This window comes from Sorex fumeus, unplaced genomic scaffold (assembly GCF_029834395.1).
Source record: "Sorex fumeus unplaced genomic scaffold, SorFum_2.1 ptg000086l, whole genome shotgun sequence".
Lineage (NCBI taxonomy): Eukaryota > Metazoa > Chordata > Mammalia > Eulipotyphla > Soricidae > Sorex > Sorex fumeus.
The window spans coordinates 11,197,135-11,214,271 of record NW_026606143.1 but is presented as its reverse complement, the minus strand read 5'-3'; the positions used below and the strand labels follow the sequence as shown (position 1 = coordinate 11,214,271).

The 17,137-nt window shown below is 41.2% G+C and overlaps 1 protein-coding gene across 2 annotated transcripts in view; it reads right to left on the bottom strand.

The window, feature by feature from the left end:
• Positions 1-3,936: 3,936 nt before the first annotated feature.
• The window catches only part of SRPX (sushi repeat containing protein X-linked), a 152,699-nt gene continuing 139,498 nt past the window's right edge, over positions 3,937-17,137 (bottom strand). For both annotated transcript variants that reach the window (XM_056131228.1, XM_056131229.1), the window contains one exon: positions 3,937-4,470. In XM_056131228.1, coding sequence (XP_055987203.1) covers positions 4,287-4,470 — 184 coding nt within the window. In that variant the 3' untranslated portion in view covers positions 3,937-4,286. The remainder of the gene's footprint in view (positions 4,471-17,137) is intronic.

Genomic DNA, 17,137 nt, shown 5'->3' with positions numbered 1-17,137 from the left:
CTTAGACAAGTAAGTAGCTGCTGCTGTTAGTGGGGTAGGGAGATATGTGCAGGGGATAGCTGTGATCTTGGGCTGGAGCGATAGCACAGTGGTAGGGCGTTTGCCTTGCACATGGCTGACCTGGGTTCAATTCCTCTGTCCCTTTAGAAGAACCTGGCAAGCTACCGAGAGTATCCCGTCCGCACGGCAGAGCCTGGTAAGCTCCGCATGGCGTATTCAATATGCCAAAAACAGTAACAAGTCTCACGATGGAGAAGTTACTGGTGCTCGCTCAAGCAAATTGATGAACAAAGGGAGGACAGTGCTATAGGCCAGTGCTACAGCTGTGATCTTGGATGACTTTGTAGTTAACTGCTGGGATGTTTTTTTAATTAAAGATTGAATCACCGTGAGACAGTTACAAAGCTGTTCATGGTCAGGTTTCAAACATACAGTCTTCCAGCACCCATCCCTCCACTAGTGTACATTTCCTATATCTCCAGTTTCCCTCCTGCCACCTTCATACCCCCCAGCCTGTCTCTATGGCAGGATATCTCTCTCTATCTCCCTCTCCTTCTCTCTCCCCTATTGAACACCCTCTAGTGGAATCACCAAGGGCAGACTAGTGTGTGTTCTCTTGATGTCCTTACTGCTAGCGTCCAGTCAGCGTGGAGCACCCCATTCCTTCTTCAGTCTTCACCTGGGCCAATGATATATGCCTCCATGTTATCTCTACTTTTCCCTCCCCAGGCATGATATAAGTTTTAATGTAAGAAATAATGGTTGTGTGGTTTTTTTTAAATATAAATTAATTTATAATTTAATTTATTAAACATGCAACATATAAATTGATACTGAAGTACATTTAACTAATGCACTTCAAATGATTTTTATTGTTCATTGCTCACCCCATTAATTAAGCTGAACCCCAAGAGCTTTGCAATCTTTCCAGGGGATATTAGGCCTTTTTCTGGGAATGGCCTGGGCTCTTTTACTTTCTGGTTCACCCTTTGCTAGTCTTTAGATAATACCCAAACAGAACCCACTGGACCAGCTTCCTGCAGACAATAATACCTGAATAAAATATAAACTACCTGGATGCACTGAAGTGTAACAAAGCTCAGGAGGAGACACTGGACGGTCGTAATTTATAAGAGCAAATTTGGTGAGTCCTCGGGGTTTTGCCTTAAAACAGGTTGCAGACACCATGTGAAGGCTGTCAAATGAAGGTAGAAAGCCTGTCCTCTTACTGGCTCCAAGAACTAGAGAGAGCAGGTGAAGCTACCACAATTGAGAATATTCAGGAAGAGCATAGGTAAAGAGTAGGAGAACGTGGGGGCCGGAGTGATAGCACAGCGGGTAGGGCGTTTGCCTTGCACACGGCCAACCCAGGTTCAATCCCTGGCATCCCATATGGTCCCCCAAGCACCACCAGGAGTAATTTCTGAATGCAAAGCCAGGAGTAACCCCTGAGCATTGCTGGGTGTTACCCAAAAAGCAAAAAACAAACAAACAAAAACAAACAAGAGTAGGAAACCTAGATTCTGTATGTAAACAACCTTCATTTCTCAATGACTGAATGATGCATCTGCAGGCCCAGAGTGGGGGCAGATTCTGACCAGCCCTGCAAGGTTATAAGAACTGTGATTCCAGCTGCCATATGCAAAGAACATTTTCAGTCTCAGTTCAGTCACTTTAACTGTCTATCCCCTTGACCACCAAGTCTTCTCTTGTGTGCACACAAGCAGAGCTGAGTTTTATTTCTATGAGATCTACAAGGCACATAGGAAAGTCCCATAAAATTTGCAGTAAGAAATAAGTTCTCTGAGAGCCAGTTAATCTTTTAAAATGCCCCGGCCAGAGACAGGCTGCCCCAGGATATGCCAAAGTACACACTATTTTGAATGGAAGGAAATTGAGATACAGAAGATCTACGAATGATATTTATGATATTATGATATTATGAATGATATTTATGATATATCTATGATATTTGCCTAATTATCTCCCTAAGAATAGGAAATAAATCTTGTCTGTGGTGGTCTGGTGGTGAGCGACAGCAATATTTCTAAAGTCTTTTATTTTAGTGCATGTATTATCCTGCAAAGTAAAAAAACTGAATAACAATTTTATTTAGATCTATACGCCCCTTCTAGACTATATAACCTCGCTGGAGTGACCAGATGACTAGTTGGCGTTTCTCCCCAACTTTCCTCTTTGCCCATAGATTTTGATGTAGGTTTCATTTTAAATACCACAACAGTGCATAAATTTTTCAGATAGTCTGCATATCTTATTGGGTAATGTCAAGTTCATCAGGAAAACTGGTTTGAAAAAATTCGGGCAGTTCCTTAAAATGTCATCTCATCTTCAAGACCTTTTCTCTATAGTGCTCAGGGGCACAGATTGACTTGTCAGAGATACAGTCCTATTGTAGGTTGGTATGTGATAATTTGCACACAATATTTTGAAAGTTTTGTGGTTTCCACGAGAAATTTCTAATGTCTTCTGTGTAAAACCTATATTTGTAAATAGGATATGAACTGATTCATAGGACTAGTGACCACTGCCTAATTCTTTTTAAAATGCCAGTCTGGGAGCTGGAGTACTAATATAGCCGGTAAGGTACTTTGCCTTGCACACAGCCAATCCTGGGTCGATCCCCAGCACCACATTGTCACCCGAGTCCACCAGGAGTGATCCCGGAGCACAAGACTCATGAGCACCGCCAGGTATGGCCTCGCAAAACAAAAAATAATCATAAAAGAATATCAGTCTGCTTTCAGTTTTAAAACTATTCATGAGCTGGAGCAATAGCATAGTGGGTGGGGTGTTTGCCTTGTACGCGGCTGACCCAGGTTTAATTCCCAGCATCCCATATGGTCCTGTGAGCACTGCCAGGGGTAGTTCCTGAGAGCAGAGCCAGGAGTAACCCCTGTGCATCACCAGGTGTGACCCAAAAGGCAAATAAATAAATGAAAATTGTTCGTGAATAGATTGAGAGTCAAACTGATAAAGGGGAAAGTTGAGGTTTACCTGGGGGAGTTGAGTTTGATTCCAAACTATAAACCAATGGCATGTGCCTTTCCAAGCCTGACCTTAGACAATTCCAAAGGCTATACTTGAGAAGATATCACAGGGCCTAGCTGCTTTCCTCATAGACTTGGTGCACAAAGAGTGAAGTTTCATATTTTATGTCCAGTAAGTCCTAAAAAATATCTTTTATAATCTAATTATGGCCAACTTGAATGAAATTATAGAGAACCTGGTTTCATTATTATGTATGGTTTTCCTTAATGTTGCAGTTTCTAAACACCTACTGGTGAAGTTCAGTAGGGACTTAATGTCTCAGCATGCTGAGAGTTTCAGTGCCTTCTTTCCAAGACCTTGTTATCCCGAGACTCTGGGAGAGGTTTTGGGCTTTCTCTGCAGAGTCCTACTTAGAGGGAAGCAGAAGGGGGAAACATGAGGATGCTTATATTCGTGCTGACACAGTATCTGATGCTTTTCTACTTTGAGCCCTTCTCTGATGCAGGGTTTAAAACAAAGTGAAGGAGTTCGGGACTTCCTCAGTAGTATGGTGACACCTCAAGTCTTCATTTACCCACATGACCTTATTTATACTAGTCATTTGAGAAAAAATATAACAGTGAAAATTAGTGCTTTCTCCCATTTAGCCCGATTTTTGCAGGGATAGTGTTCTCTTCTTGCTCAGGGGACCATAGGGGATGCCAGGGATTGAACCTGGGTCAGCCACATGCAAGGCAAATACTATGTCCATTGTACTTAGTCCCCCTTTTTATCCTCTTTATGGAATCACAGTGATTCCAGGCTTTTTTTTGGCTTGTTGCCTAAAGGAACAATTCCAGCTCCTGCAAGTTTCAAGCATTCCCCAGCTCAGCATCTCATAACATGACTAAATTACAATTGTTCTGTTCCTAAAACTGTACTGTTCTTTCAAGTATCAGAACCATATTTGCTCAAAAAATTTATTTATAAAAGCTTTACATATAAAACAAGTTAGGTGTCACAATGAGTAACACATTGCCAGGATGAATATAGTTGTAGTGTCTAATAAACTACAAAATTAACCAGCCATGTAAAAAAATGAGCCAATTGTATCACTTTTAGAGCACTTCAAAGTATGAGAAGTATTGTGCCAAATTTTATGTGCAGAGAAAGCTCATAATAAAATAGACTTTTAAAATTACAAATAAAAATCTGTACATCAAGAGTTCTTCTTTAAGGCCTTTCCTTGGGCATAGCACCATGTAGGAAATAAGAGGAACTACTGAAAAATTATCCCCTCAAGCATTACAGGTCTGACCCATTTCAGCTTGCAGCAGCATCTCTTCTTTTCTCAGGGAGAATGTGTCAATCAAGTTGAAGAGGGCTACAGGTGTCACCAGGGAGACGTAGCGTTCTTTGTCCATGCCATGCTTATCCACTAGCACCATGCTGAAGGAATAGAGTGGGATTCGCAGCAGCAACCTAGGACAAAGAGATGACTGTCAAATCCAGGGTTCCTGGTGAATCAATACAGAGAAAAATCTAATAACATGATGGCCTCTCAGTATCTGTATTACAAACCATAATGCCCAAAAGTAAAGAGTAAGAGGGAAATTGCCTGCCATATTGGCAGGGGGAGGGGTGAGATTTGGGCGGGGGAGATACTGAAGTCATTGGTGGTGGAAAATGTACATTGGTGGAGCGATGGGTGTTTGATCATTGTATGACTGAAACTCAAACATGGAAGCTTTGTAACTGTATCTCACAGTGAATCAATAAAAAAAAAGATCTAATAACACACAAGACTGAACCCTGTTTTAGACTACTGCTATTCAAAGCATAATTTTTGAATACACAGCATCACCTGGACACTTTAGAAATAGAGAATTTTATGTTCCATCCCAACCAACTAAATTATAATCTGCATTATCATGGTCCCCATATGACTGGCAAGGACAAAGCATGTAGAATGCTAATAAATTTTGCATTCAATTGCAGTCAGAGTTGGTAAGCTCAGTTTGCACAGCCACGCATATACCAGCACTAGGCCAATAATTGTCTCTTCCCACCTCAAATATATCTACTTCTCATAATGGGGATGTGTCATCTAGGGGGCTGAGACCAGGGATGTTGCCTAAAATTCTGTAATGCACAGGACAGGCCCAACCTGATCAGGTGAAACTGATTGAAATAATTTTCCTAGCTTTGTAGCTCTAGCCCCATCAACTTAGAGCTACCTTAGAAAAATGGAAAAAGCTGAGACCACTGATGGTTAAGGCCTCTTCCACACCTTCAGGCTGAATCTCAAGTTTTCCCATTAGGAAAAGAGCCAAGAGGAGACATCCAGTGCCCCCAGCATTGTGGAAACCCTATTCTGGTTTTGCCCTATGGAGATTGAACAAAAACCTACAGGGCTCAAATTTTGACAGGAAAGTTTATAATACATGCCTGTCAGAAGAGCCCCCAAATCAGATAACAATATGTAAATCTTTTAAAAATAAATTAATCTTTCAGATATGACAGAGACACAAGAGATCATAAGACTACAGTGGATGATCTAAAAAAAAAGGAACAAATTCTTAGACTTCTGTAACACTCCAAGGCTGAGTCAGAAAGAAATAGAAAACCTGAACAGAGTGATTTCAGGTATTCAGAAATAGCCTCCCAAACAAAGGTTCAGTTTCATATGACTTTACTGCTGAGTTTTACCAACCCAACAAAGAAAATAGGCCTCTCAAGCACTTTCTAAATTTTTAGTAAGAAGAATGCTTCCAAATCCATTTTATGTCATCAACAGTATTACCAAAAGCAATAAGGGTCAATAATGTTGACAAGCATTAATTTAAAAAATCAAAAGATCATAAAACTTATCACAAACTAAGAACTGGTCTTCAGTAGGAAGCTCAGTATGGAAGGGGTGGATGGGATGATGACAGTAGTGGAGGCTGCGATGCCTATATATCAGGGTGCAAAGATAGATCAGCATATACAAATAAATGTTACAGATATTTTTTGCCTATGTGGTACATCAATTAGCACAGGAAAAATTTTACAAGAATCAACACCCCATTTGTGATAAAACTTGTAATAAGGTAGGGACAGGAGGAACATACCTTAACATGATTAAAATTATATATAACAAAGCAACAACACTCAATAGTGATAAAAGATTTAAGGTCAGGAATAAAAACAAGGTCGCTCAAGATGACTACTGTTGTTCAACATTATGGTAGGAAGGCCTCACCAAGCAAGGAAAGGAATCTAAAGTTCAAAAGTAAAATTATCACTATTTACAGGTGACCTGATTATAGATATGAGAAACCTTAAATTGTTAAAAAAAAAAACTATTAGAGGGGCTGGAGCTATAACACAGTGGACAGGGCATTTACCTTGCATGTGGCTGACCTGGGTTCGATTCCCAGCATCCCATATGGTTCCCCAAGCACCGCCAGGAGTAATTCCTGAGTGCAGAGCTAGGAATAACCCTTGTGCGTTGCTGGGTGTGCAATGTTTAAAATGGGGGATGCCCAGATCAGTCTTGGCCCCAGAATATAGGCAGAAGGAAAGAAAGTGGAACAGAGGGCGGAAAGAGACAGATGAGAATCAATGGGAGCCAAGTCAGGGGATTAAGGTACAAAGGTGATGTTACGGAATGATAGTTAAGGGGCTGGAGCAATAGCACAGTGGGTAGGGCGTTTGCCTTGCACATGGTTGACCTGGGTTCAATTCCCAGCATCCCATATGGTCCCCTGAGCACTGCCAGGAGTAACCCCTGTGCACTGCTGGGTGTGACCCAAAAAGAAAAAAAAAAGGAATGATAGGCTGGAGTGATAGCACAGCGGTAGGGCATTTGCCTTGCACGCAGCCAGCCTGGCCGAGCCGGGTTCGATTCCTCCGCCCCTCTCAGAGAGCCCGGCAAGCTACTGAGAGTATCTCGCCCGCAGGGCAAAGCCTGGCAAGCTACCTGTGACATATTCGATATGCCAAACACAGTAACAACAAGTCTCACAATGGAGACGTTACTGGGTCTGTTCGAGCAAATCGATGAACAACGGGAGGACAGTGCTACAGTTAAGTATCCAAACTGCAGAGTCCAAACCGCAGAGTCAACAAGACCAGAGTTGAACTTTAACAACCGAACTAGGCTGGGGGAGGAAAGAAATATGGGAGGGAACCTGGGAACATTGGTGAAGGGAAGCTGACACTGGTGGTGGGATCAGTGCCACAATATTGTATGTCTAAAACTCAACTATGAATAACTTTGTAAATCATGATGCTTTAAAAAAATTTTTTAATTCACAAAATAATAAAAGATAATGAGAAAAAATTAAAACCGTGATCACAAAATTCATAGAGGATTTAAAGAAAACAGCTACCAATAAGTTATATTTGAATCCTTTAAACACAGATGAAATTTATAATTAGGTTCCATAAAACTACTTACTGCTTATCACTTAGAATTTTTTATAAGACTATTAGAGGGCCTGGAGAGAGAGTACAGTGGGTAAGCTGTTTGCCTTACATGCAGATGGCCCAGGTTCAGCTCTAGGAAACACTTATGGTTCCCTCAGCACCACTGTATATAGCCCCCCATTTCCCCCTTCCCTCCCCACCCAATAAGACTATTAGAAACCCTGAGTAAAGTGGAAGATTATGATCACTTGATCACTTGATTCCCCATTATTCATCGATTTACTCGAGCGGGTGCCAGTAACGTCTCCATTCATCCCTGTTGCATGCTAGCGTAGCCCAATGGCATCTGTTCGTTCTAGGAACATGCAGAGCCTCAAACCGATCATTCAGGGTCTTGACGAAGAAGTCCGACCATCTTGTAGGTGGGCATCCATGTGATCTTTTGACATCCCGTGGGATCCAGTCAGTAATGGCTCTAGTCCAGCGGTTGTCTGTAAACCTAATTACGTGTCCAGCCCATCTGATTGCTTGATGCCTTGGCAAATGAGACGGCATCCCTGATTCTTGAGCGTTGACGGAGATCAGGACTCCGGATTCTATCTCTCACTTGAGTGAATCGTGATATTCCAAGCACAGCTCTTTCAATTCCTCTTTGAGAGACCCGAATAGCATTCTCATCCTGTTTTCGTAGGGCCCAGGTCTCTGAGGCATATGTTAATGCAGGAAGAACAGTGGAATCGAAGAGATGTGCTCGTAGCTGGAGGTTCTTTGTTCTCTTAGTTATTTCTTCAATGCTCTTGAAGGCATTCCAAGCCACTCTCTTCCTCCTGCGCAACTCAGGTGCCAGGTCATTCATCATGTGATTTCTTGACCTAGGTATATATAACTGTTGCATTCGGAGATGGTGGTTCCGTTGAGAGTGAATGGAGCGTCAGGAACAAGGCTGTTTCTCATAAACATTGTCTTCATAAGATTCAGCTGTAGTCCGACCTTTCCACATTCATGGTCGAAGTCAGTCAGCATTTGTGCCGCTTGGCTGATGTTTGATGTTATTAGAACGATGTCATCAGCAAAGCAGAGGTGGTGTAGTTGCCAACCATATATCTTCACTCCCATTCCTTCCCATTCCAGTCGTCGCATGATGTTCTCGAGGGTGGCACTGAAGAGTTTTTGTGAAATGGTATCACCCTGCCGAATCCCTCTCTTGACATGGATGATTGCTTCTTTGTAGAATGGTGAGATCCTGGTAGTGAATCCATAATAGAGCTCACGAAGGATCCTGATGTATTGAGTTTGAATGTCCTGATTAGCTAGGGCTTCGATGATCGCTTCCATCTCAACAGAATCAAAGGCCTTCTTTAAATCAATGAGCGTTAGACAGAGCGGCATCTTGAACTCCTGAGAAACCTCAATGAGCTTATTAATCGTGTGGATATGGTCAATGGTACTGAATCCTTTTCGGAATCCGGCTTGCTCACATGGTTGTCCATCATCTAGTGTTCTGCTAATCCTATTCAGGATGACTCGAGTGAACAGTTTGTAGATGACAGACAATAGGCAGATTGGGCGATAGTTGCCAATGTCATGAATGTCTCCCTTCTTGTATAGTAGTACAGTCCTGCTGGTTTTCCATTGGGATGGAACCTTGCATTCAGACAGGTAGCGTGTGAAGAGTCGAGCCAGTGTATTGATGAGTACTGATGGTAAGTTCTTCAGGTGTTCAGGTCTGATCTTGTCTGGGCCAGCCAACATGGCCAACCCGAGTTCGATTCCTCCGCCCCTCTCGAAGAGCCCGGCAAGCTACCGAGAGTATCTCGCCCGCACGGCAGAGCCTGGCAAGCTCCCCGTGATGTACTGATATGCCAAACACAGTAACAACAAAGTCTCCAATGGAGACGTTACTGGGCCCACTCGAGCAAATCGATGAACAATGGGAGGACAGTGACAGTGACAGTGACAGATACATGGGTGGGGTTTGTTTTCTTTGTACAGGTATTTTATCTCCTATAAGGTATTATTGAGGGGCTAGAACTATTGATAGTACAACATTTAGGGCATTTGCCTTGCATGCAGATAATGTCCATTATATAATCTATCACGTTAGATACCCGGCACCCCATGTGGTCCCCCAAGTCCACTAGGAGTGAACCCTGAGACAGAGTCAGGAGTAATCCCTGAACACCATGTGGTTCAAAAATAAACAAGAAAAAAGTATTGAGAACAGGAGAGAAACTTTAAGGGACTGAGCCACATGCTTTGTATGCAGGTGGCCTGGATTCAATCCCGATCACATGTGGCTCCTCAGAGCACTACTAGATGTGGCCCAAAATCCAAAAATTATAAAAGACACTATAAAAATAGAAGTTTACAAATAAAAGACATTAAATGCCTGTGGTTGGACAGAATTCCTAAGACATTTAACGACTAGAACCAACCATGAAACACCTAGCCAAAGCAACCCTGATAAATAATATGTAAGTATCCCACTCCAAGTTCAAACTTTACTACAAAGCTATGTTCATCAAAATAGTATGGCATTAGATAAGAAACAGGTACACAGATCAATGGAAAAGGGGTGGGGTGGGGACAAAACTACCTAAAAGTAAGTAGAAAGTTGATACACAACAAACGAGCTTAGAGCGTACACTGGGGAAAAGAAAGTTTCTCCAACAAACTACAGGAGAAAACTGGACGGCCACATGCAAAACAATGAACCTAGACTGTCAAAATGGTTTATGGGGTTGAATGTAAGACCTGAAACCAAGAAATACTTAGATTTCCAAAGATAATGTCCAAATCTGATGACTTCTGATTTCAGTGACAAATCAAATGGGACTACATCAAATTAAAACGCTTCTGTATATAGATTGATATATAAAAAGACCAGGAACAGTAAGTTTTGGCAAGGTTGTGGAGAAAAGTGAACTTTTTTATATATTCTATGGGAATTTAAATTGGTCCAGCCTCTAGAGAAAAAAATATGAGGGTTCCTCAAAAACAAAAACCCCAAACAGGACTTCTTTATGATACAGCAATTTCACTTTAGATATCTGAAAAACATGGGAAGATTCTAGATATTTAATTCAAAAAGAAATATGCTGTGTTGATCACAGCACTATTCATAACAGTTAAGATTATGGAATAATATACATGACACTGATAGATGGGTGGAAAAATGTGTTTTTATGAATATAATGGAATATTAATCAGCTATAAAATAATGAAATCTTGACATTGACAACTAAATGGAACCTAAAGGTTCAAAGTAGATAAACAAATTGTTAATATTCCACATGAATAAAATCATGCATTAAGTGAACAGACAAAATAAAAATCCTTGGAGTCTGACAATTTGACCCATTACTAGAAAGTGGGAGTGGGATCATACACTGAAGGGATGTCAACTTGTACTCAAACATAGTGATATAATCCAACATCACACATCAGTAAAAATAGAATCCAATGATAATCTGCATATAAAGAATGATTTTTATTCTTAAATAGAGAGGAGGGATGGGAAAATTATGCCAAGAAAATGGTTACTAAAATAAAAGTTATACAAAATAGACTTGCCATTTTTAATTTAAAGAGCCTGTCATTAAGTAATGATAGAGGTCAGTTCATCCAGGGAATGTAACAACTAAAAATTTATACATCCAACATCAGAGCAGTACATTCTAAATGAACTAATAGCAAAACTAAGAAAAAACTAAGAGCAAAAAGGAGAAATAAGCAGCAGTACCATAATTGTTGTATTAGCTGGAATAGACAATTAAGAAACAGCATATATAAACAACAGTATAGACTACATGGACCCAGTAGATATATATAGAACAACAGTACCATATAGTCTTCAGTGTATGTAAATCATTTTTTAAGAATACATCATACGTGCAAATCAAAATATCAATGAGATTCATCTTATGCCACAGAGACTGGCACATATACAAATGAACAAGAACAACCAGTTCTGGTGTGGAGGCAGGGGGAAAGGGACCCTCACTCATTCAGTGCTGGTGAGTATGACGACTGATCCAGTCTTTTTGGAAAACAATATGGACATTCCTCAAAAAAACTAGAAACTAAGCTCCCATTTGACTCAGCACTACCATATCTGCGAATATACCCTGGAGGCCCAAAAAACACAGCAGAAATCCCATCTGCACTCCTATGTTCATTGCAGCACAATTCACCATAGCAAGAATCTGGAAACAATCTGAGCGCCCAAGAACAGGCTTATGGATAAAGAAACTGATACATCTACACAATGGAATACTACGCAGCTGTTAGGAAAAATTAAGTCATGAAATCTGCTTATAAATTAATAGACTTGGAGAATATCGTGCTGAATGAAATGAGTCAGAAAGAAAGGGACAGATATAGAATGACTGCATTATTTATTTGTGGGATTTAAAAAAAAACAGTATGAAACTAATATCCAAGCCTGGGAAAATGGGCCACAAGGACTGCTCATTGGTTGGTCAATGGTGTGGGAGATGGAGAGTAGTGAAGATAGAGGAAGATCCATTATGAGAATGAGCACGAGCATCCTGTTGTTAGTCGATTTCCTCGAGCAGGCACCAGTAACGTCTCCTTCTTCCCAGCCCTGAGATTTTAAAAGAGCCATTTCAATGCTCTTTCAGGATTAGGAGAATGAGACCCATCATTGTTACTGGGATTTGGCATATTGAGTACGACACAGGAAGTTTGCCAGACTCTGCCGTGCGGGCAGGATGCTTTTGGTAGCCTGCCAGGTTCTCCAAAGGAAAAATAAGATAATAAAATGTCCGGGAGCTGGATTTTATAGTCTCTGCGTCTTGGCCATAGATGGGACCAACCTGGCGCTGGTGGCAGCTGGTGGGTGTGACGCCTACCTACTGGAAGATGGGGGGGGGGGGTGCGGTCTGGGTGGAGAAGGCCCAGTCCCAATCCAAGTAGGCTTGGAGACCTCAGCCCCGGGACCTGCATGCCTGGGTTCCCCTGCCAGTTCTTTCATGCATGAGGCCCATCCGGACGTGTGGAGAGTGGTCCCAGCATGGCCGTGGCTGGCTCCGGAGGTCCTCAGTTGCTGGGGCTCTGCTAGGGGTGGGGGGAGGGAAGAGAAACTCAACCCTCCTCCCTCCAAGGGGCCCCGGTGAGGACAGCAGGCACGGGGGCAGGAGACTCTAATATTATGACAATATTAGTTGGAAATGATCACTGGACAACAACTGAGTGTTGAAAGAAGATAAAGGGATACACATGATAACCTTTCAGCATCTGTATCACAAACCATAATGCCTAAAATGAGAGAGAGAAAGAGAAAGAGACAGAGAAGAGAGGTGCCTGCCATAGAGGCAGGCTGGGGTACAGGGGTGGCTTGAAGGGGTGGGAGGGAAACTGGGGACACTAGTGCTAGAAAATGACACTGGTGAAGGGATGGGTGTTGGAACATTGTATGACTGAAATGCAATCATGAAAAATTTTGTAATGCTCTCAGTGATTAAATTTTTTTTAAAAAATAAAAAAAATAATACATCACAAGCCACAAGACAAATCTTAGAAAATGTAAGGACACTGAAATTATGCCAGTTATCTTCTGACCATAATAGTAGAATGCTAGACATCAGTATGAGGAATGCTGCAAAAACCATCAATATGTGGAAACTAACTGCTCAAACTAATGAATTGGGAAAAATGTAAAAAAAAGAAAAAAATCGAAAAAGACCAAAATGTATGGGATGCAGCAAAGTCAGTTTTGAGAAAAAGGAATTTCATAGAAATAAGTATCAAGAAGTAAAAAAAGATCCCAAATAATTTAATCTATAAAGCATTAGAAAAGAAGAAGTGAACTTAAGTTAGCAAGAAAGATTAGCATGGAAATGAAAATCTGGAGACACTGAAAAAAGCTTAAGCCTTTCATCTAGATTAGTGAAAGAACAGAGGGGACTCAAATCAACAACTATAAACAAAATGGAGATAGTAGAACTAACAGCACAGAAATACGAAGGATCGAAGAGATTATCGTGAACAAACAGAAGTCAGCAAACAGGACAACCTGCACACTATAAAGAGGAAAATTTTTTTAGAAACTGAAGACTACCAAGACTAGTTAGGATGAAATGGAAAAATCTAAATTTAGACTAAGATCTAGTAAAGGGTGAATTAGTAATCAAAACTTTTCCAAAGAAAAACCTAGAATCAGATGGCTTCAATAATGAATTCTACTAAACACAAGGATTAATGTTAATTCTTCTCAGAAATCCTAGAGTGAACACTTACAAACTCACTTTACGATCAATGGCATCCTTTTACCAAAGCCAAAACCAAATACCCCGTCAAAAAGTAATAAACATTTCTTGTAAAGATGTGACAAAAAGGTACCCTTCTATTGCTGGGATTCTAGCTCTGGAATAAATCAAAAGGAAATGAAAGCCACCAACTCAATAATGTATCTGGGACCTTTATGATGAGAGTACCTTTATAATAATAGCCAAGCCCTGGAAACAAACCTAACTATCAACAGGTAAATGAAAAAAGAAGCTGTGAGGTGTGTGTGCACATACATGCAATAGTGTATTCTTCAGCAATAAAAATCCTATAGTTTGCATCAATATTGAGATTTGAGGGCATTATTCTATGAAGCAAGTTAGAAACAAGCTTCTAGCTCTAGTATCAGGCACATTGCATAGTCATTATAACTAACACTGCTCATGGATGACATATATATATACATATATATAAATAAAAGTTCTTAGGATTTACTTCCAGAGTCATCACATGGAAAAATGTTTTGCTTTTTATCTGTAAATATTTTGGATGCTAATTTATTGTGGTAATGATAATATATGCAAAGCATTATGCTATACACCTTAAAAATGTTCAGAGATGTACTGTGTCAGTTTTAGCTCAATAAACCTAAGGGAAAACAAAATACTTTTCCTCACAATGGATAAAGTTTTGAAGAGTATTACATAAAATCTAAACTGACAACACTTCTGTCTTTTACAGGGGGTATCTCATAAAAGATGGGAATAATTTATATAGTATGTCAGTGGGAAGCTTAATTGCTAATTCACCAGAACTATAAGAGCATTATCTGCCAAGGTATCCTGGATTCTTAAGAGCGTAGGTGGTTTAGAGGCTACATTAAGGAATTTTTGATTATGTGGATGATGTGAGGTGAGAAGGGAAATAAAACTGTTCTAAAACCTTTAAGAAGAGGAATACAGGATGCTGGAGCGATAGTACAATGGGTAGGGCACTTGCATTGCATGTGGCCAATCTGGATTCAATCCCTGGCATCCCATATGGTCCCTTCAGCACCACCAGGAGAAATTCCCGAGTGCAGAGCCAGGAGTAACCCTGAGCATCACTGGGTGTGGCCCCTAAAACAAACAAAACAAAAAGCAAAAAAGAGGAATATTGAGCTTTTTATGGAGTGAGGGCAGGGGGTCCCAGGAATCAGATGAATAGAAAAGTTAGCAGATTCAGATGAAAAAAGCAGTCAAGCAATGTTGTGGCTGGAGCTTGTGGGAAAGGACAACCAAAAAGGAACTGGAGCATTTGAGGTTTCAGTCTCTGAGGCTAAGATGCAAACCATCACCATGTGCTACCTCTTTTCCCAGTTTTCATGTGAGCACTATGCCTTGAGCCAGTCACAGGATATAAAAAGGGGAAAATCACCATTGAACGAGATAAGGTCAAACCATCAATCTCTCAACACATTCACAGGAACTCTTCCTGTAGCCAAGAAACCACAGAAATCTTGGGACTGGATATTCAAACGCTCTACAAAATGTGGGATGAGGGGTAGTACCAGAACTAGGTTAGTATGTCTAATCAGACTGGAATGAGGTCTCCCTGGAAAATATTGAGAACTTTAGGTTCAAATCTTATGAAATGCTCTAGTTTGAGATGGTATTGTAGGGAGATCCTAAATCACATTCTTCCCACAGACATAGGGAATCTACAACTAGATAAACAAATTCCTTGGGTGAGAAATGCTAATAACTATTAGAATGACTTCAGAGAGCACAAAAATGAAACAACATAGAAGCAGATAGGAAGCAAATGCAGAGAGAATTTCGTCAAAAGTCATAGTTTAAAATAAAAATGCCCAGTACTGGGAAACCATAGCTGGGAGGAAATTCAAAACCCAGAGTTTCTCCCTGAAGCACAAAGGGTTCATGCCTCACATCAGGAATAGCAACTTTTAAGACATGCAGCTGGGAATTAAACCCCCAAGATACCTAGATTTGAATATCAACAGCAGTATTTGTACACACAAGATGCTAGGGGTCATGGTAAACTTATAAGTGGCTTTTAAGGAGCTCATGCATGAAACTTGTCCCAGGGCGTAGCATGGAAGCAGATGTTTGAAAAGCTTCCAAGCTGTCTGTGGAAAACAGCTCATTTGACCATTTTAAAATATCAGATTAAGGAGCAAGAAAGAGTCTGCTGGGATATTCCCAGTAGACAGAGAGACTGGTTGTGGGTGCCATTTTCACTCTCCCTCTCATTTGCTAAAGCTGCTGGATGCCATTTGTTTACTTTGTCGCTAGGCACCTGCTTCATTCTCTCTACCTTACTGAAGCCAGCAAGCACTATTTCCCCACTTTTTGCTTTAGGGAGGAAAGAGGGTGGTGTTATCTTTGCACCCACCCTTTGCCTTGCTCCAGCAAGGAGGCACTATTTCTGAATCCTACCTCCGCTTTATTCCACAGTGCCAGTTGCTTCCTACAGGGAAACTTCTACATGTATCTGGTGCCTTTGGTTTTATTGTAAGCTTTTTTTGTGGGGTTTGTGGTGTGTGTGTGTGTGTGTGTGTGTGTGTGTGTGTGTGTGTGTGTGTGGCTACTGCTCAGGGGATATCCTTTGGCTAGCTCTGGGGGCCATCAACAACTGAAGAGAATTTTTGGCAGACTACTACATCCAGCATACTACACTGGCAGCAGAGTCAAACACAGCTCTAAAATTTCTGGAAAAGAAACCATTTTGCTTGTCTAGGAGCCCTAGCTTGAGTGTTAGACTTCTGGTATGGCAAAATTCAAGGGGGGCAATGACTATGCCTCTCAGGCATTCTCTTTCAGCCTAGCCCCAGCTAGCTAGTATCTTCCCAAAAGGAGTTGACCTCCTTGTGCCTAAAAGGAGTTTAGGTCCACTGATTTTTGTGACTGCTGCCATAAACCAGTTCTATATCACCTCACTTTGGCATCTAGTGGGGTTTATATCTATACAGAAAATCCTTGAATGGCTCCCTGGAATGTGGGCCCTATGCTCCTCCTGCCGTGCTCCAGAGTGTGGCTGATTCTATTGCAGAGGAGTTCTAGATGTATTTTTTGCCATGGTGTGTGTGTGTGTGTGCCACTCAGGGTATAACAGTTGATTTTCTGGTTCTGGTGACCAGATAAGTATATATTTCTGGACTTTGGGGGGTTTTTTTTTGGGGGGGAGGGGAGGGAGTGTTTTATTTTGGGTTTTTTTTGGCCCACACCCAATTATATTCAGGGGTCACTTCTGTTTCTGTACTCAGGAATTACTCTTGGCGATGCTCGGGAGACCATATGTGATGCTTGGGATCAAACCCAGGTTGGCCACATGCAAGGCAATTACCCTACACACTGTACTACCTCTCCAGCCCAGGAGTCTACCCCACAGGACTTTCAACAGTCAGTCTGTTCTTTTTGTTTTGTTTGTTTTAGGCAGGAGGAGGGGGCAGGAATGACTATACCTAGCAGAGATCACTCATGGCAGG